At 35.8% G+C, this 21509-nt stretch overlaps 2 protein-coding genes across 3 annotated transcripts; both read left to right on the top strand.

The window, feature by feature from the left end:
* Positions 1–4206: 4206 nt before the first annotated feature.
* On the top strand, positions 4207–9916 carry eif3m (eukaryotic translation initiation factor 3, subunit M). The gene is made up of 11 exons (XM_079446684.1): positions 4207–4338; positions 4618–4750; positions 4834–4972; positions 5041–5164; positions 5571–5665; positions 5749–5832; positions 5912–6011; positions 6097–6178; positions 9229–9372; positions 9546–9606; positions 9742–9916. The coding sequence occupies exons 1-11, from the start codon at positions 4297–4299 to the stop codon at positions 9863–9865; spliced, it is 1128 nt and encodes a 375-aa protein (XP_079302810.1). The 5' UTR covers positions 4207–4296; the 3' UTR covers positions 9866–9916.
* Positions 9917–14607: 4691 nt separating this feature from the next.
* Positions 14608–21329, top strand: LOC306888729 (transmembrane gamma-carboxyglutamic acid protein 4-like). Of its 2 annotated transcripts, none has more exons than XM_079447149.1 (8): positions 14608–14765; positions 15807–16501; positions 16743–16852; positions 17447–17610; positions 17905–17932; positions 19077–19215; positions 19337–19522; positions 20534–21329. In XM_079447149.1, the coding sequence occupies exons 3-8, from the start codon at positions 16753–16755 to the stop codon at positions 20559–20561; spliced, it is 645 nt and encodes a 214-aa protein (XP_079303275.1). In that variant the 5' UTR covers positions 14608–14765; positions 15807–16501; positions 16743–16752; the 3' UTR covers positions 20562–21329. The 2 variants fall into 2 exon arrangements, with proteins under 2 accessions (XP_079303275.1, XP_079303276.1); XM_079447150.1 differs by lacking the exon at positions 14608–14765 and having other exon boundaries at positions 16273–16327; positions 16401–16501.
* The last annotated feature ends 180 nt before the right edge of the window (positions 21330–21509 follow it).

The raw sequence follows: 21509 nt of genomic DNA, 5'->3' as shown, positions 1-21509 counted from the left end.
CAGAAGAACTAAGTAGCATTCAAATTGAAAATGCAATAAAAGTAGTTTTAATTTACAGTGATCATTGGTCCATCACTGCTATTTCTATTCCCACATTCTCTCTAGCATTGCATGGAGGTCACGCATATAAGTGTGTCAGTATCTCAGACCGCTCCCTGTGACTCAATGCAAACACCCAACCACACAAACCCAACATCATCAAATTGAAACTTTTTTAACGAATTCAGAAACATCAGTGAATAATTCTGAAAAGCCCCTAACACTGTTAGGGTACACATGATTCAAACTTTGAGAATAGTGTGATTTCCAATTAACATTTAAGGCAAAGGAAACATTATTTTGTGCATGATGTTATTGTATATTCATTCATTTAGACTTTCATAAGATCTTCTCTACAGCAATACAGTAAGGAAAACCTACACGGCATGGAAAAAATATCCAAGAATTGGACAACGGGATTGCCTTGACCTGAGGGACGCACATAAATCCTCGGATAGGAATACAAGGAACTGTCAAGGTGGTCCCATACTGGCGCTTGAAATGTAATACTATCATCTAACTTTCAAAAGACCATCACCCTTGTTGTTTAATGTGTCCAAGGTCAGCTTGGCTTTAATCTTCTAATTGCAAGATTGATAACCGGATGCTGGAAGAATTACTCAGACACTGAGATAGACCTTATTTAGGGCCAGATGACTTATGTGACTCATAAACTTTAAACCCAGAATGGCCTGCTGCATGCAGAGTACTTCATTTTTTACATATCATTCACTTCAGTACCAGTAAATCCTGTCTGTACTTAGAGATGTGCAAAAAACGCACGCATGATGTGCATCTAAAGGTTAGAAATGTAAGCAATACATTTAACACAGAAAATGAGACTAATTTACTGGTTGCAGTATGTTTTACACAAGATAAATTAATAAGAGGAAAAAAGAAATAAAATACTTTTGATATGTTTAAAACTGTATCTTTATTTAATTTAAAAAATGTTATTAATGAGAGACTCAACAATCAGTTTTTATTTTACCCAGATGCCTAATAAAATTATAAGAATGATTTATACACTCACTTTTTTACACTTTAGCTTTAAAATCATGTCCGCTGACAAGAGATAAAAATGCAGTCATTTCAGAAAGCTTATAAAAGCTCTTTAATTTACTGCGGGGGCCGACACCTTGCGATCACATGACCAGATGAATACTGTTCACTTTCTGGCAAACAGAGCATTTCAAAAATGCATCTTTAACTGAAAACTGCTTTTGTGTGATGCTGATAAAATAGTATAAGTAGGCTATAGGTGTCGATATATATATCCATATCAGGACAAGGTGTGCAACACTGTAAACATAAAACCTAAAACCCATACACAAAAAAGCATGCAAGTAGTCCAAGCCTATTGTGTGCAGTATGTATTCCTCCTATAGTCTGCTAATGTCATGCGATAGCTTTATGTAAATATTAGTCATTATTATTAGTAGTAATTATTCATCATTACTCACTGCCAATCTGCCCCAGTGAGCAGCTAACTCAGCAACTGCTGCAAACATATCATTGAATCAGTGAGTTGAACTCCGACCGGTGAATAAATCTGATTTGTTAATGAATTTGTCACCTAGATCAACCAAGTAATTAAAAAGAACCTGCTAAAAAAACAGATTCATTTACTAATTCATTAACTAATTCAGTTCTCAAGTTCAACTCACCCACTCAGTGAGGTCTCTGTTTGTATATTCCTTCACAATGGTTTCAGAAGAATATTGCACACAGTGCTGACTATCTTTATGATGGTATGCGTATATTATATAGTATGACAGGAGTTTTCAAACAGGGAGCAGCCATTGCTAAAGTGTCCTTGGAAATGTTTCAAACCAAACTGTGTAAAACATATAAAACTAAATAAAATTATGGTTAAAATGAACCGAAATTGGATTAAAACAATCAGTGTCATTACATTGGTTGTTTATAAATAAACATGTATAGCTTCCTTACTGCATTTTAAAAATGGGGATATGAGAATGATCATATTTAAATGGCTGAAAAATAATCATAGTATTTCCTTGCCTGCTGAGTCTCACAAAAACAACCAAGAAGTGTGTGTGTGTGTGTGTGTGTGTATATATATATTCATGTGTGTGTGTATGTGTGTGTGTGTGTGTGTGTGTGTGTGTGTGTGTGTGTGTGTATATATATATATATATATATATATATATTGTGTCCTGATGGGTGTGACTGTATTAGTATTGTACTGTATTAGTCAAGGAAAAGAGTCAATTTTTACTCTTAAGTAAATTAGGAAGTTACAGTAAAAAAAAAAAAAGTGTGTGTTACAGTAATGACAATTTGGGGTGGAATTTTTTTTAAATACTGTATAATAAATGCCAAAATTCTTAAAGGTTGAAAAACCCCTGTGCTATGCCATTTTGGAGCTGTGGTCAGTACAAAAAGCGAGCAGGTGGAGCAGAGAGGCAAAACTGTCCTGTTCAGGACTTCAAGTGCTGACACTTTTTATTTACATCTGTGAATAGAATATTGTAGTTTTCTATTTGTTTACTCAGTTAAACATTAGACTGCTGGCAAATGTTAGCAATAGCAGTCAATTAATTACTGCAAAATTACCAGAAGGACATAATTACTATTGTAAAGATTTAGCAGACAAATATTCACATCCTTTTATAACAGCTTTAGAGGGAACTAAGGCAGACAACAACACAACGAAAATTAACATGGTTATAGTTAAACCATGGTAACCACAAATTAACAATGGTTTTACACTATATAGTTCACCATGGTATTTGTAGTAAAACTCTGGTTATACAATGGTAATCAGTCTGCCAAAAAAAAACATGGTTACATTTACCATAGGCCTAATAATACCATGGTAAGACAAAACATGACCCATGATAATGCAAAAACATGTTCAGTGTTAAGATTTATTTCTATAAAGATATATTCAGGATGTAACTATTATTGTACCAATTTTGACATTTAGGTAAGATAAAACATAACATATGGTCCTAATGTAATACTTAATTTTTTCTAAAATAAAAGTATACTATGTGCAAACAAATTATAATGAGGTGGTTGTTTTGCAACAAGGTGGACATGTGTTGATGAAAAAATTTGTGAAATTAGTAAACATGCACATAAGGGACAGAGAGATGTCACGGAAAATGAAGAAACTAAAAAGGAAAATGGAAGTTCAAGTGATAACCTTGAATTATTTTGCACGCCTCAGCCTAGGGATTTAAACTTTTTTATGTGATGATGATGATGGCCAAACAAAAAATATTGTCCGTGGTTTCAAATTTTGTTGTGAGTTTATGGGATGGCCTGGATGAGTTTGAGACTTCCCGGCCTGAAATTTTGTCCCAGTCCGCCCCTGTTCAGACCTGTATTTTGTTCAGCAAGGGCAGTAAGTATGTTTCCTGAAGCAGAGCCAAATGCTCAATTGTGTTATTTACAGTATCTCACAGAAGTTAGTTCCCCTTGAGACCCCTTCAACCTCTGCAGCAATGCTGGCAGCACTCATAAGTCCATTTCCCAAACACAACCTCTGGATATGACGCTGAGCACATGCACTCAGCTTCTTTGGTCGATCATGGCGAGGCCTGTTCTGAGTGGAACCTGTCCTGTTAAACTGCTGTATGGTCTTGACCACCGTGCTGCAGCTCAGTTTCAGGGTCTTGGCAATCTTCTTATAGCCTACGCCATCTTTATGTAGAGCAACAATTCTTTTTTTCAGATCCTCAGAGAGTTTTTTGCCATGAGGTGCCATGTTGAACTTCCAGTGACCAGTATGAGAGAGTGAGAGCGGTAACACCAAATTGAACACACCTGCTCCCCATTCACACCTGAGACCTTGTAACACTAACGAGTCACATGACACCGGGGAGAGATAACGGCTAATTGGTCCCAATTTGGACATTTTCACTTAGGGGTGTACTCACTTTTGTGGCCAGCGGTTTAGACATTAATGGCTGTGTGTTGAGTTATTTTGAGGGGACAGTAAATTTACCCTGTTATACAAGCTGTACACTCACTACTTTACATTGTAGCAAAGTGTCATTTCTTCAGTGTTGTCACATGAAAAGATATAATAAAATATTTACAGAAATGTGAGGGGTGTACTCCCTTCTGTGAGATACTGTATAACAAACTCACTAACGCGGTCCCTTTAAGTCTGTGACCCGGAAGTACGTCAGCATCACCGGCTAGTTAACAAATTCTCTTCCGGCCAGTAAACCTAGGCTGCGAGCGTGGAATCTTATCTGTGCTCTTAAAATATTTAATAAAATGAGTGTCCCGGCCTTTATTGATGTAACGGAGGAGGATCAGGTATGTTTTAAGTAGTCTATAAGCATTATTGCACACGTATTTCAGCAAAGTAAAAGCATTTTTGCGTAAGCATGCTTGTTGATGCTAACATCTGTTAGCATTTAGCTAATCTCAATAAAACGTTACGGTACAGTTTGTATTTGTACATGTATTATTTCGCTTGTTTATGAGATGGGCTCTGTGTTATATTGCGTTGCGGTAGAACCATGGGTTTTTGGTAACACCATGATGGGATTATTATAAGAGCCGGCTTCATTTTTTGTTGTCATTCATTTGTAGGCGTCAGAGCTCCGGGCCTATTTGAAGTCTAAAGGAGCTGAGATCTCTGAGGAGAATTCAGAAGGAGGTCTGCACGTCGATCTGGCGCAGATCATCGAAGCCTGTGATGTCTGCCTCAAAGACGATGATAAAGGTATGACATAAATGAAGTTAGAGCTTCACAACATATATGTAGCATGCAGAGACTTTTTCAAGTGCTCATGTGTTCCTCTGCAGATGTGGAGAGTGTGATGAACAGCATCGTCTCCCTGTTGCTGATTCTGGAGACGGAGAAACAGGAAGCTCTCATTGAGAGTTTATGTGAGAAGCTGGTGAAGTTTCGTGAGGGTGAGCGGCCCTCGCTCAGGATGCAGCTGTGAGTGCTTTCGCTGTATTGTTGAAATGAATCCATGTTCGTATGTATTAATTAAACTCTGTTTTCAGCTTGAGCAATCTGTTCCATGGTATGGATGAGAACACGCCGGTGAGGCACACTGTGTACTGCAGCCTGATTAAAGTGGCGGCCACCTGCAATGCCATTGCATTCATACCTACAGACCTGGACCAGGTATGAACATCAAAAATATCATAGTATTTCCTTTCCTCATGCATCACAAGATATTTGGATGAAATGTCCAGCTCATATTTCATCTCATAATTAACACAAAGTGAAAAATGAAGTCCCCTTTCTCTCGTTAGTAGTGTACTGTAATGTCAAAAAGTATGTATTTAAAATGCACATTTGTGAAAATGTCAAGCTCATGTTCATCTGCCTCTTTTGAGTGACTGATGCGTAGAACGAAGTCCTTGTCCTACACCTGTTCTTTTTCAATATCCTTATATCTGAAAATTTCTTTGTGAGATTAACCTGTATAGCCAAAATACGCTTTAGCCCTCAAACTGCTCGTTTCTCTTAGTATTTATGTAATTAGGAAACGATTCCTAGCATGATTGGTGTTTTGTGTTCTGTGCAGGTGCGCAAGTGGATCACAGACTGGAATCTGAATACAGAGAAGAAACACACTCTGCTCCGTCTGGTGTATGATGCGCTTGTCGACTGCAAGAAGAGGTACCTGCTTGTTTGATTTCACGTCAGCTGTGTTCAGGGATTGTGGTTTTTGCTTATTTGACCTTTATACTCTTGTCTTTCAGTGAAGCTGCAGCTAAAGTGATGGTGGAGTTACTGGGCAGTTACACAGAGGACAATGCTTCACAAGCCCGAGTGGATGCACACAGGTAATGATCTTCTCTTGTCAGTCCTCTCTGTTTTGATCTGATGTCGTCTTTGTTTAGTGATCAACACTCTGCTCTCCAGGTGCATCGTCCGTGCCCTGAAAGACCCAAACACCTATCTGTTTGACCATCTCCTAGCCTTGAAACCAGTGCGTTTCCTGGAGGGAGAACTCATCCACGATGTAAGAAAATATATATTTTAAATAAACGCAGGCTTTAAATAATTTTCAGAAATTCTCTGAATAAAATGCCTCTTTCTCCTTCAAGCTCCTGACTATCTTTGTCAGTGCAAAGCTTGCTGCATATGTGAAGTTTTACCAGAGCAACAAAGACTTCATTGAGTCTCTCGGTGAGTACAATAGGATTTTATAGGGATTTCAGTCATGACCATGACACTCTAATAAACAAAAATGCAAAGTACACGTATAACTGAAATTAGTCAGTTTTTAATTACATTGTAATTGGTATATAATGAAGAAATTCAATTCCATTTATCTGCTATCTTAATTTTGATCACTTAAAATACTGTATGAATTAAGAATATATATATATAATATTTTATTTTTTTGATGGCAAAAGTAACCACACACAAAGCTTAGCCTATTGCCTACTGTGCATTCATCAAATTAAAATAGCATCGATTGGGAGTTAAGAAATGATATTGGTTCATAAAAATAAGAATCTATTAAAATAGAGAAATCCTTTTTTTTTTTTTTTTTTTTTCAGCACTAGCATATTTCGTTGCTTTTAGTGTCCTCCGCTGTCACTAAACATGAAAAGTGACGGTCTCTGTTCATCTGTTCTCTTCATAAATAAATAAATGCATAAGCCAGCCTATATGCTTGTCCTCTAGGTTCATTATTAAACATGAAAACGTGAACAAAAATTAAAGCAATTAAATGGGTTATTATAATTAAAATGACGGGTAATAATAGATTATGACAGAATTTTTTTAAATGACGGACAATATTAAAGTGTAACGCAACATATATATATATATATATATATATATATATATATATATATATATATATATATATATATATATATATATATATATATATATTATTAGGGGTGGCATGGTACATGTATTCGTACCGAACCGTCACGGTACGGGCATCTCGGTTCGGTGCTTGAGGACTTACGACGAATACAGACAATTCACCCTCAACCCAGAAGGGGGCGCCCGCAGGAATGCAACGCTGTTTGATAACCGCCAGCAGAAGAACAGCGAATACCGAGATGCGCTCTTGAAAACAAAGCCCACTAGACAGTGACCATATGCTGATTCTGAACGCGTCTCTCACATAGACTGTCAAAGGAGTATACTTTAAAGGCTTGTGCACTCAACTGTTTGCGAAATGGAGCTTTGTGCTCATGTATCCTACCTCATTCGGCACAAATCCAAATGTGTGCGTGTAACGCAATCACTTCAGCTGTTTGCTTATACCAGCAGAATCAACTTTAAACACTTATCGTCTTATTGATGCATAAGTGTATAAACTTCTGCTTTTATTTGTGTACACTCACAATGAAAACAAAACCATTTGAGTTTCCTTTTCGTGAACAAATTAAGCCTGTCGCAAAAATGAACTGAAACTCAGCAGAGGCTATGTTAGGTGTAGCACTGTTTTTATCTGTTAACTAAGTCAAATATATTTCAAGAATTTGAAATACGTACCGAACCGTGACATCTGTGTACCGTGCCACCCATTTTTTATATATATATATATATATATATAAATAAATAAATAAATATAAAAACAATAATATTCATTAATTATAACTTATTTAAATGCTTATTATACACACAAGTTCTTAATATCAAATGTAGACCTACCACTATGCTCTCGAGTCCAGGATGTGTTATTGTGCTGGTTTAAATTCTCTTGGGAAATTCTATTACTCAGAAAAAAATTTTGAAGAGATATTTAACTATTGACCCCAAATTCATTTTAGAGTTTCTATCTCAAACTGTAAAAACCTTATAGGTTTTATAAATTGCTCTTTTATACCATTTCAAATAGCCAAGGATGCTGGCATGGTGTTAAAACACCAAACAACCATAGACATTATGTATTAATATTTGTGACCCTGGAGCACAAAACCAGTCTTAAGTAGCACAGGTATATTGTAGCAATAGCCAACAATACATTATACAGTATGGGTCAAAATTATAAATTTTTCTTTTATGCCAAAAATCATTAGGATATTAAGTAAAGATCATGTTCCATGAACATTCTGTAAATTTCCTACTGTAAATATATCAAAACTTAATTTTTGATTAGTAAAATACATTGCTAAGAGCTTCATTTGGACGAGTTTCAAGGTGATTTTATCAATATTTTGATTATTATTATTTATTTTTTTTGCACCCTCATATTTCAGATTTTCAAATAGTTGTGTTTCAGATAAATATTTTCCTATCCTAACAAACCACACATCAATGGAAAGCCTTTTTATTCAGCTTCCATGTGATGTATAAAACTCAATTTTAAAAAAATGGACTGCCTTTGTGGTCCAGGATCACATTTTATAGTTTGTTATATTATTACTTGTATCATTTTATTTTAATTTTGTATAAAAGAAAAATGATAAGTGTTGCTTCATATTGAAAATAAAATGTCTTCTGTGCATTGCTGCTCATCTTTTATTTGTTTTTAAATGCACTGGAGAGTTGAGCAACGGCTCACATGCGTGTCTGTTATCTGTGGTTTCACTGGGCCGCTGGAATTTGAGTCTCAGCAGTTTTGGTTCTTTTAAAAGGTAGACGTTAATTAGAGCAGGATCCTCCCTGCCGTAGACCAGCGACAGCCAATTCAGACCAGTCCTGATGAAGTGTTGATCTAACAGTGAGCGCCTCCCTCTGAACCCTCGCTGACCTTCTTCTCATTTGATGATTTTATAATTAACGTAAACAGATTTTCTGTTGAGAGAGTGAAGCGGTGAATTTTTGTAGGCTGTCAGCGTCTTCACCTACATCCAATAACATCTTAATTGAGCGGAACAGAAGCTTCCCATCAGAAGCTTTGTGAATGATCTAATTGAATTAGCAACAATAAAATATTGATAATTACTATGACCACTAATTGCCTGAAGAAAATATGCATATTGTTTATTAATATTTAAATGTATAGTCCAATTTACATTATTCAGAATGTAATTTGCAATCTATATATAAAAAAAACATGTATAAAAAATATGTAAGACATGAAATTCATCAATGTTTTAAAAATGTGTTATTTTGTGCCACTGTAAAATATATTTAAAAAAAAAAGATATTTGCTTTTTTTTTTCTTTGGTGTAGTGTCATTGTGACTTATTTAAAGCACAGTCCAGTGGCATAATGTTGCTTTGAGGATCAAATTAAATACTGAATGCTTCATGTTGGGTTTTCAGGTTTGTCTCATGAGCAGAACATGGCAAAAATGAGGCTGTTGACATTAATGGGCATGGCGGTAGAGATGAAGGAGATCTCATTTGACACCATGCAGCAGGAGCTGCAGATCGGTGCTGAAGATGTGGAGGCCTTCGTCATTGACGGTACGGCTCTGCACTCCCTTTGCGGACTATTTAAACGCTGTGTATTTTAAAAGTAACTGTTTTGTCACTACATGTCATGTCTGGATGTGGGCATTTATGTATTCGGCTGCTGTGTTCCGAGTCTGACTGGGACAATGTCCACGTACTTACTGTGTTTTCATGTGAATTTCTAGCTGTTCGGACCAAAATGGTCTATTGCAAGATCGACCAGACACAGCGGAAGGTTGTGGTGAGGTAAGTCATTACCTACTTTCGATTTCAGACAAATTGAAAACATACAAATAAACTAAGATGCTAAGCAGTAGTAGTAAGTGTTGTTTGAAAATCTGCCCATACTGATGCTATTGGCTTCTGTCTCACTTCCTGTAGCCACAGCACACACCGCACCTTTGGCAAACAGCAGTGGCAGCAGCTGCATGACACACTGAGCTCCTGGAAACAGAATCTGGCTACCGTGAAGACCAGCCTTCAGACGCTCTCTCCCTCTGCCTGACACAGCTGCTTCTGTTTTTATACACATCCAATAAAACACCCATGAAGACCATCATGTTTCTGCTTCACTGTCAGTGCTCTATAAAGGATAATGAACAGTCAGATGGTCATTATTATAAAACGAACCCCCTTCAGGGTCCACTGGTGTTTTATCTCTCTGAAAGGGTTTATTATAGTCACTGACTGAATGAACATTATCCCACTTCTTATTATATATAAATGGACATGAAATGCTGATTTTATAAAAGTCACATGAAGTAATAGCACCTCTCCAAAAAGCCTTATGATTTGACATTTGTTTTATAGTCATAACCTTAAAGTCGGCATGAAATGGGAGTTGCGATTGTCTTTTCTTCTTTACTGTGACATATATCCGAGTGTGAAAGCATCTGAAATGAGACTTGATTTCGTCCTTCAGATCGTTGGAAGTTGGGGCGTTACATTAGTATTCTCAGGATTTTGTGAATGGCAGTGAATTGATGCTGGTAGATCGACGGTGACAACATGACGAATGTAGTATGTTCGAATTACATTCATACTATATAGAAGATACTTTTTAACTGTTAAGTAATTATTTGCTCAAAAGAAGTAGCTACTCGTAGAGTTTGCAGTTTGGGATACAGCCATTGAGTGTCAAAGACTGAAGAGATAAAGAGGGAAATGGCCTGCTGAAACTGAAAGTGAATAAGAGACAGAATTCCCTGGTTACTAGATTCAACTTCATGTGTCTTTATTTAGCAGGTCAGATATGAACTCTGGAAGTGAGAGGATATTATAATAAAGTAAGAAATTCTTTTTTAATCCTTTACACGTTAATTGTTGCAAGTCAAATTCAACAATTTCAGCACAGTTGATTTTGACACTTTAAGGTCGAGAGAAATTGTGTGAGAAATGTTTCAATGAAATACAAAACTCCCTCTTCCTTCCACTCACTATCCCAGGTTAACAGTTCATGCCCAAACGATGTGTTGTGTGAGATTTACCAGTTACTCCTTTTCTCTATCCACTGTGTCCGATTTCATGACCCCGCTTTATCATGATCTGATACAGAGTGAATCATATTTCTGCTCTGAGAGAAGTCGTAGCTAATGTTTCTTATCTCTCTGGTTATATGGTGGCCCCACAAAGCATTTAGGCACTTAAGACACACTTCAAAATGAATATCATTGCATTAGTGGATGTATGAAGTATGATGTCAGTTCTGTTCTCCTTAAGTTCACACAGGTGTAGTCGTCATGTATACCCTAGTGAAAAATAAATATTAAATGTAATTGAAATGCATTTATTTCATGCTAAGTATACTATACTGAATGTCTGCGCTCAGTTTCAGTTCCGTGCAGACTGCATTTATAGTTAGTTAGACGTGTAACCAACATGGAAACCAGAGAGGTGTCTATGGGTGAAAAACAAGCAATTGTGAAGCTGAGAGAAGATGAAAAATCAATCAGACCATTGCACAAACACTGGCAATAGCAAGTACAGCCATTTGGAATCTCCTGAGGAAGAAAGAAACCACTGGTGTACAAAGTAACACCTCAAACGGGTAGATCAAGGAAAACATCTGCAGTTGATGACAGAAACATTGTGACAGCTGTAAAGAAAGACCCTAAAACACCTGTTAGTGACATCAGCAACAACCTCCAGAGGGCAGGAGTGAAGGTATCACAATCTACTGTTCGCAGAAGACTTCATGAACAAAAGTACAGAGGCTACACCAGAAGATGCAAACCACTCATTAGCAAGAAGAATAGGGAGACGAGCCTCAAAACTTCTGGGACAAGGTCTTATGGACTGATTTTATGGACCAAAGTGATGGAAAGGCTAAAGTTTGGGGAAAGAAAGGATCTGCTCATGATCCCAAACATACAAGCTCATCTGAAACACAGTGTACACAGGTGTACATTATAGTACACATTACACAAGTAATGTGTACTTGGGCTTTCATCGCTTCTTCTGGGACAGGCTCATTAATCTTCATTAATGATGTAACACATGATGGCAGCAGCTAAATTAACTCAGAAGTCTACAGAAATATTTTGTCTGACAATTTACAGAAAGATGCAACCAAACTGATTGGGAGATCCTTCATCATGCAGCAAGATAATGACCCAAAACATAGTGCCAAAACAACAAAGGAGTTCATCAGGGGCAAGAAGTGGAAGGTTTTAGACTAGCCAAGTCAATCTCCACACTTAAACCCTGTAGAGGATGCATTTTACCTGCTAAAGAAGAGACTGAAGGGAGTAACCCCCAAAACTGAAAGAGGCTGCGGTGAAAGCCTGGAAAAGCATCACAAAAGAAGAATGCAAAAGTTTGGTGATGTCAGTGGGTCACAGGCTTGATGCAGTTATTGAAAGCAAAGGGTTTGCAAATAAATATTAAGTCTTTTTCACTTTAATCTATGTTAATTCTATCTGTTCCAATACTTGTGGTAACATGAAAAATGGGTGGGTTCAAACAAAAGGTGCTATCTTCTAAGTTGTGTATCAGATCCAGATGAAAATACCTGTAAATAAAAGCTGAAATGTTAATCTCTCATCTCATATTCATCTTTTGATGTCAAACCCAAATGTTTACAGTCTACAGCAAAAATAAAGGAATTAGCCTTACTGTTCCAATACTTTAGGACGGCACTGTACATAATTAGTTGCCCATATTTTTTTTAAGTCAAGTCAAGTCAAGTCACCTTTATTTATATAGCGCTTTTAACAATGTAAATTGTGTCAAAGCAACTGCACAATATCAAATATCATATTTTACCTGAAGATATGTCATAGTAACACTCAAATTAAATTATTTCATTCAGTTAGCCCATAGTTTTAATAGTTTCATAACTTTGTGAGTGATATCCTGTTTGTTTTTAATAAAAAGCCTGCATGCAGTTGAGTAATAGTTGGGTGATTTTCTGCGGAGCTTAAAATGCTCTGCCAAAGCTGATGAAAGTCGATATATTAATTTCGGCGCAAAATAAACAGAATAAATCTTTTCCTCAGCGCGCGTTCATAAACTTGGCATACTTCCGACCCTGTAAAACATGAATCCAGTAACATAGCAGGAGGTATTTCCCATTGTAGAGAAATTATCGCATTTCCAGGAGCAGACCCCAGTTATCCATCATTATTCATCCAGAGCAGAGAGCATGTTTAAAATGCTCTTACACAGCAGATAAAGACAGGAATGTGACTCTTATATCAGCTCTCACTGCCAGGCTCGGTGAGGACAGACGCTGCTTAACTGCCTCAGCGTTCAGTGCAGTGCAGAGGGCCACGTATGGCAAGCCGTTTTAACATTAATTAGGATGACCATATTTTAGTTTTCCAAAAAGAGGACAGTGGGGGCAGGATGCAGACGAGGAGGGGGGAGGCAAGGAGGGTTAAAGTAGTCATTTCAATGCCTAAAATACATATTTTACTGTTATGCAGATTGATCGTAAACACCGCTAAAAGGCTTCCTACCAGTGGCCATCCTTCACAAAACGTAACATCTCGCACAGTTTTATCATAGGTAAAATGCTAAATGTTTCAAAACAAACATTTCAGTCAAATGTAATTTACGCAATATTTCCAAACCTTTAACCCAGGGGGAAATCAATCCATGGCAACAGTATGAAAGTAGCCCATTTCCATGGAAAAAAGTCCATTACCAAATGCATGAGTCAGATTTGACTGATCATGGGTGGAGAATCAGGAGCGATGCCTGACAGACCACGCTGGAGGATTTCCTGATGAACAGATCCTGAGTTCACTGACAAATATCTGATCTTGTAACATGTGAGTGAAAGTGAACAGCGGATGCTTATTCAAAATAGCTTTAAAGGGGTCATCGGATGCCCATTTTGCCCAAGTTGATATGATTCTTTAGGGTCTTAATGAAAAGTCTATAACATTCTTTGGTTAAAATTTCTCAATGATTGTGTAAAAAACACCTTTACCCTGTCAAAATCAGCTCTGTTTTCAGCACGCTGTTCTAGTTCATGCTGCTTTAAATCCTAGTGAGATCTGCTGACTCCGCCCCTCTCTTCCGTGGAGTGACGAGCAGACCATAGATATGTGTATGTTCCAGATACATTGACACGTCAGCCATCTCGCTTTCACCATAATAATCAATAAATATTCAAAGATATACAAGCGTATAACTTGCTGTTGTAGACGCACACAATCAATGTGCTCAAAGATTTGTAGAACGTTCCAAAAATGGTGGATGGCTTACGTATTGCGGCCCATAGAAACAGGCCATAATGAGGCATCTAGGTATATATATCTATGGCGCATACTAAACCTCGGCCCAAAACTGGCTAACTAGTACATTATTAGGAAAGGTAATACACAAAGGTACCTAATGAATAAATAGGATCTACTAGTTTTTAATGAAAAGTAATAGTATTTAATACTAGTATCTAATGAATAGTTGATATCTGAATGACAGATACCCATAGAATTCAATGGTAAACATTTGAAATATGTTACTAGTAACAGCATAGTTAGTCACTATATTTCAATACACTTATATATCTAATAAATATGAACTAGTATCTAATAAATACTAGTAGCTAAAGAATAAGCACTAGCAGCTAAGTACTAGTATGTAATGGAATATACTAGTTAGCTAAAAAAGAACAATAATAATAATTACAAATGAATAAATACTAGTAGCATTAAAATAGATACTAGTAGGTTTCAGATTAAATGTTAAAACAGCTTGCCATAGTATGTCCAGACCCGTGCTGAAATAGTGCAGCCTATTACTGTTCAATTAGCACCAGTCTCCAGGAGGAGCACAAATACATCACTGCTGTTAAACTGGGGACTTTTCCTAGCTGGAGATCATCTGGGTGAGGTAGAGGAGGAGTTGCTTTACCCAGAAAGCATAGATATGAGGCGATCAGGTTATAAAGGGATGAGGTTTGTCTGTGCTGTTTGATATGTTCAAGTGTATGTATTTTTTGCGGTCTCCGTGGAGCATGAAGTCATCTTATCAGCTGCATGGTAATGCATTGAGAGTTGATGTCTCATAGATGACATGAACATTCATCTGGTTCTAGTGAATGTTTATTATAGTTAAAGACACATGCTTCTGTACATTTAACAGTGCTCTTGGGAATTGTTTGGACCAGAAATAACTGAGGTTAATTACAAACATGCAGTCTGTAATTATATCCCCCACTCCTCAAGGGTCCGAGACAGGGGTTTAGTCTCCGGTTTACAATCTAAATTTTAGATGTCAGCTTAAGTCTGAAGACTAGAAATTATCATTTTTCTCAGTATATATAAGTTTTTTATTTTTCTACTAGTGGTGTTCTCTTCTAGTGTTGGTTGTATTTATTTATTTATTTATTTTGGTAAATTCTGTATTCCAAACATATAAACATTAAGACCAGGGCTATTATAGTTAACTAAAACCAAAACCATAAAAAACATTACCATTACTTAAAATAATCATTATTATTATTATAAACATACACACACACACATACATGCATAAACAATTATTAATATCAGCTAGTTGAAAAATAATAACATACCTAAACTAAAAAACTCACAACAAAATCACTAAAACATTAACTAAAATTAAAACCAAAAATATAAAAATTATAAAAAAATTAAAAAAAAAAAAAGATCTCATTCAGATAAGATTAAACTATAAAATAAAGGTCAAAAGTAGTTTTCAGGAAATAATTAATTAATTGATGCGAATTAAAAAATGGTTTAATATTTTGTGTTATAATTTCCATTTCGTTTTGATTCATTATCTCACATTAATGAAGATTTAATTAAACATTTGTTGAAAGCTTTTAACCACAAGAACTGTGGAGAGCAGTTTATCAGCGCCATCTAGTGGGTCTTACATGCACCTGTGGCTGAGATGCTTTACACGGATAATTCACCCAAAACAAAAGAAAATTAAAAATTAAAAAAGGGAAAATCTGTCTTCATTTACTCAAGCTTCCAATCCTGAATGGATGTCTTTCTTCTGTGGTACATGAAAGAAGACGTGTGTAACCAAAGAGTTGATGCTCCCTGTTGACTTCATTGTAAATCACTTTATTTTCCATACTGTGGAAGCCAAAGGGGTCCATCAACTGTTTGGTTAATCATATTCTTCAAAAGAACATTTCAACAGAAGAACCTGAGGGTGAGTAATGTTTATTGGGTAAACTATCCCTTTTTATATCATTTTAATGTTCTTTGAGAATATGAAATGTGGTAAACAAACTAAAAGGTTAGGCTAATGTATCCAAGATCCTTGTCTCTTTTGTTTTCATAAAATATAATAATGTCTTCTCAGTGGTGAAAACATATTTACTAATGTCTTTTTTTTATTGCATAATTTGAAAAGCTTTGGAATTCGCTCACAGCGTGCAGGCGCAAACGTGATGTAACGTAATTAATATTCATGAGCTAATCCTTCGTCATAGTAGGGTTCGGTCAAATCGGGGTTTGTTCTCGTTCTGCTCTCACTCCAGGTAAGACGATTGATTAATCAGGCCTGAGCAGGTGTTTCCCAATTCAACAGTTTTTTTTGTGTGATGTAAACAGAAACTGTCATTTCCTGGAACGCCAAACCATGAATGTTTTCAGGTGCTCTCTGGAAATTAATTAAAGTTGAACGCTAATCTCTGGAAATATAAACTAGAAAGGTAAGTTTGATAGCTTCCCTCTCATTCTTTCGATTTCGACCATTAAAGCCGAGGCCTTTTTTCTATTAAAATCAAATTTGATTTATTCAAGTTAAAGCTAACACCGGAAACTACTGAAACAAGTGTAGGCTAGCTTGTTATTACTGGATTAGTTCACTGGAATTTCAACTTGTGAAATAAGTGTGTTTGTTGAATTCAGTCTGTCGTCGAGTAGCCCTATTTTTGTCCTTTTCCCCCGCAGTTGAGTAGAAATGCTCATATTTGTCCTCCTGCTGTGTCATTTCACTTCATGTGGACACTGTACTTGTGTGAGAAAACCCCTTCAAACACCAGCAGATCAAGACAGTAAAGGTGAGCGATGCTTTTAAACGTTTATATTTAGTTTTTCAACACAATAATGAAAGCACATACTCCTATCATGATCTAAGATGGGATAAGATAAGTGTATGAGTCTTATGATATCAGTCCAATGTGTTTTTATGGTAATGTTCAGAATGTGGGCTACTTTATATTTCCATCAAAGTCTGTCATCTCTTTTTCAGTATATATAACATTACCTTTTGATTATTGCATGACCCTGTATTTTCAGTGCATTTGACTACTGCTGTCAAACGATTAATCGCGATTAATCGCATCCAAAATAAAAGTTTTGTTTACATAATATATGTATGTGTGTTGTGTATATATAAATACACACGCATGCATGCATGTATATATTTCAGAAATATAGGTTATGATTATGTATTAAATATATTTATTTATCATATAAATTGTAAATATAAATATAGACATGTCAATATTTTCTAAATGTATACTGTATGTTTGTGTATTTATATATGCATAATAAATATACACAACACACACATATATTATGCAAACAAAAGCTTTTATTTTGGATGCGATTAATCGTTCACTACATTTGACATATTTATTGGTGCTGTATAGTGTTTGTTGTGGACCAGGAGGCCAACACATTTTTAGGACGCCACCTGTTGTTCAACCGCTTCGACTTTGAGGTCTTCACCCCAGGTAATCTAGAACGGGAGTGTTACGAGGAGATATGCAGTTATGAGGAGGCTCGGGAAGTCTTTGAGAATATCCCTGAAACAGCTGAGTAACCCCATCATTATTCTTGACTAATACATTTAATTCATTACACAGGCTGTGACAACCACTCCTAGTTAAACGACATTATCATGTGTACTTGCCCATGGGTTGGATTTGGACATTTTTAGGCAGTACCAATGAGGATGATTATTAAAAAGTGATACCAGAGTGTGTTTGGAGCGACTCACTCTCAACATCTGATTATCAGTGCTTAATACACCTGCATTAACAAACACCCATTTGTTAATTTCATACTTGACATTAATTTAATTCGCATTTAATTTTTGGTTTGACAGAATGACTTTTGGAAGAAATATACAGAGGGTGAGTTTTTGTCATGCATACACCAGAATGATTTACCCTTAACAGAAACCGCAAGAAAAGAAACACTGAAATATTTTCATCTTCTCAGTCAAATGTTGATCTACTGAAAGAAACCTGTTCATCCAGAGTTATTAGCATATTATTTTAATATTCCCAGTTCACTAAAGTTCCACCACTACTTCATTGTGTTTGTCTGAGGGGAAAAAAAAGTATTTTTATCTTGTGTATTTCCATTTATGTATAATCCTTCACATGTACACTACCAATAAAATGAATTATTCAGATTATTTTAATGTTTTTAAAAGAAGTCTCTTAAACTCACCACCAAGATTGCTATTTTGAAATATAACTTATTCATGTGGTACAAAGCTGAATTTTTAGCATCATTACTCCAGTCTTCAGTGTCACATGATCCTTCAGAATACCGATTTGCTGCTCAAGAAACCTTTCTTAATATTATCAATGCTGAAAACAGCTTTTGCTGCTTAATATTTTTTGTGGAAACCATGATGCACTACAATTCCAAAGTTTGGCGTGAGAAAGATTTAAAGAAAATAATACTTTAATCCAGCAAAGATCCGTTAAATTGATCTATAATTGATTATACTTTATAAACATTCATACTGTTACAAAAGATTTATATTTCAAGTAAATGCTGTTCTTTCTATTCATCAAAGAATTAAAAACAATGTAGGCTATCGCAGTTTCCACAAAATATTAAAGAGGGAAAACTGTTCTTAAATTTATCATTAATAATTCAATAAAATGGATAATAATTGCACCAAATCAGCATATTAGAATGATTTCTGAAGGATCAATACTGGAGTAATTGCTGCTGAAAATTCAGTTTTGACATCATTTGAATAATTGTATTTTAAGGTTATAGTATATTCAAATAGAAAACAGTTCTAAACTGTAATAATATTTCAAAATATTACTGTTTTTATTGTATTTTTTGATCAAATAAATGCATGAGATGTCTTTCAAAAAAAATCTAAATATTTCAAACTTTTGAGCAGTTGTGTATTTACTAACTTCTATTATTTCAAAGAATTCATGTGCAAAGCACTGTCAGACATTATTTATATATATATAAAAAAAAAAAAGTTAGATTTTGGATAACTATTTCCACCTGTATTCCTAGGTAAGGGTGAATCCCAATCAAAAGTTGATGTAACAGCATTGCTGGTGGGCATCATCTCTGCTGGGGTCTTTATTGTTATAGTTGGCCTCCTTATCTGGTACTTCTGCCAGGGGAGGAATAAAGACTATGGCTTCCGAGGGTAAGGCTTTACAATAACGGGTGTGAAGCGCATTCTCTATGTTGATAATTATGAGAATGAGAATTATCCTAAGAGTTTATTTAGTATAGACTGATTGCAATGTTTTGCCTTTTAAATGTAGTTCCATCAGACGTCGATCCAACAGAAGCAATGCCTCTGTGATCATCCGGAGACTGGAGGAGGTCTCTCTGCATCCTATCCCTCACACAGGCTCAGATGCCAGCCCAGATGCTCATGGTTTACCTTCTTATGAGCAGGCCATTGCCATCACTGGACCACATGATGCCCCACCTCCGCCGTATCCTGGGTACCAACACACCTTTTCATTTGATCTATTCCCTTATGTAATCTTTGTTTCGTATTATTAAATCTTTATTATGCTTATTACCACCCATTTAACGTTTCTTCAAAATAAAAAAAAACAATTAAAGGTATGTTAATTGCCAAAACAGGCAGCAGTTCGTGGTTAATCGTTTCGCTCAAGAGCAGTGTTGTAATCATTGTCTGTTTCTAAAAGCTAAATGAAAGGAATAGTTCATCTTGGTCATCCAAGATGCAGATGAATTAGTTTCTTCATCAAAACTGATTTGGAGAAGCATTACCTCACTTGCTCCGCAATGGATGCTCTGCAGTGAATGGGTGCCGTCAGAATGAGAGTCCAACAGCTGATTAAAATATCACAATAATCCACATCACTCCAGTCCATCAAATTAACGTCTTGTGAGGCAAAAAGCTGTGTGTTTGTAAGAAACAAATCCATCATTAAAGCATTTTAATTTCAAACTTTCACTTCTGGCTAAAATATGAGTCCGTAATCTAAAATAACGCTTCCTCTAGTGGAGAAAGTCTTTCACATCAAAATCCACCAACCTATTTGTTTAGAACTATTTTGTATATAATGTTTTTGCTTGTAAACGGTGCTTGATCTGTGCATATTTCTCTATTGATTCAGAAGGGACACTTTTTGACTGGAGAAAGCAATATTATGGATAGAGGATTTGTATTTGGACTGGAGTGGTGTGGGTTACTTGTGAATTATTGTGATGTTTTTATCAGCTGTTTGGACTCTCATTCTGACGGCACCCATTCACTGTGATGTAATGCTACATTTCTCCAAATCTGATTAAGAAACAAACTCATCTACATCTTGGATTGCATGAGAGAGAGACTAAAATTTCATCAAATTGCTGAATGTTGCTGCCTGTTTTAAAATATATTCTACACAAGCATCAATTTATTTAGCACTTTAGCTGTTATAGTGCAATTCTTGTTAAAATGGTCACACATCTAATTCTATACATCTAATATCTGTCCGCAGTTCCAGGCCAGGCAGCGTCCGACGATAACCATATCATCATTTTCCAAACTCAATCAGGATGGACTAAACCACTTTTTCTTGACTATGAACTGAAAATGTGTTAAACCAAAGGCATTTGGATTTAATACCCTGGAATAAACCACTAATATAAAGCTGCACTGTAGCAATCAATTAAAATCACTGAACATTTCTGCATAGTGTAGATAGTCAGAGCTACCTAGAAAGACAACTTTTAAACCTAATCACCATTTTTATTCTTTTAAAAATTATTTGTAATAGTGTTTATTTAAAACTACAACCATTGAAAACCAGTTTTATATTAATAATTGTCACAATAAAAAGACAGATGTTTTATTTAATATGGTGGGCTTTTATGAAGGACAAATAATTTGATCCATTTTCAGTATGCTATAGTCCATTTTAACAATCTAGTAGAGTGTGACTAGAATTTGTGTATTTACTGGATCAGTATTTGTGTACATTTGTGAAAACAAATTCTGTGATCAGCGCATCTAAAACAAGATTACCTCCTCTAATGTCATGAGTGACACTTCTGTGTTGTTGGCACTAAGCCTTGTGCATATACAGTACATAAACTAATTCTATTGCTTTCATCTCATTTAGGGATTTCATTTAATTCTACTGGCATGATCACCCAGCTTTAAAGGGCATTTTGCCAAGCGGCTGATATTGTACAGGTTTCTGGAGGATGAAGCATCTCTTTGATGCCTTTTAAATCTAGTGTTATCGTTATAGGGATATTAATAAACTTTCTTCCTTGTTTGAATATTTTTGCATATTAGTGTTGTCTTGTTACATTTTGGTGGATGATGAAAATGCTTGGCATTGTAATCACTAAAGCTGATGCACCAAAATAACTTTTAGGTGCATTGATGATACTATTATCAATCAGGTCTATGGAGAGTAAGATATTGTTTGCAAATGTTAGGCAAGTTAATGTGTGTTGATTATGAAA

This window comes from Barbus barbus, assembly GCF_936440315.1.
Source record: "Barbus barbus genome assembly, chromosome: 22".
Classification (NCBI taxonomy): domain Eukaryota; kingdom Metazoa; phylum Chordata; class Actinopteri; order Cypriniformes; family Cyprinidae; genus Barbus; species Barbus barbus.
This window is presented reverse-complemented; position numbering and strand designations above follow the sequence as displayed.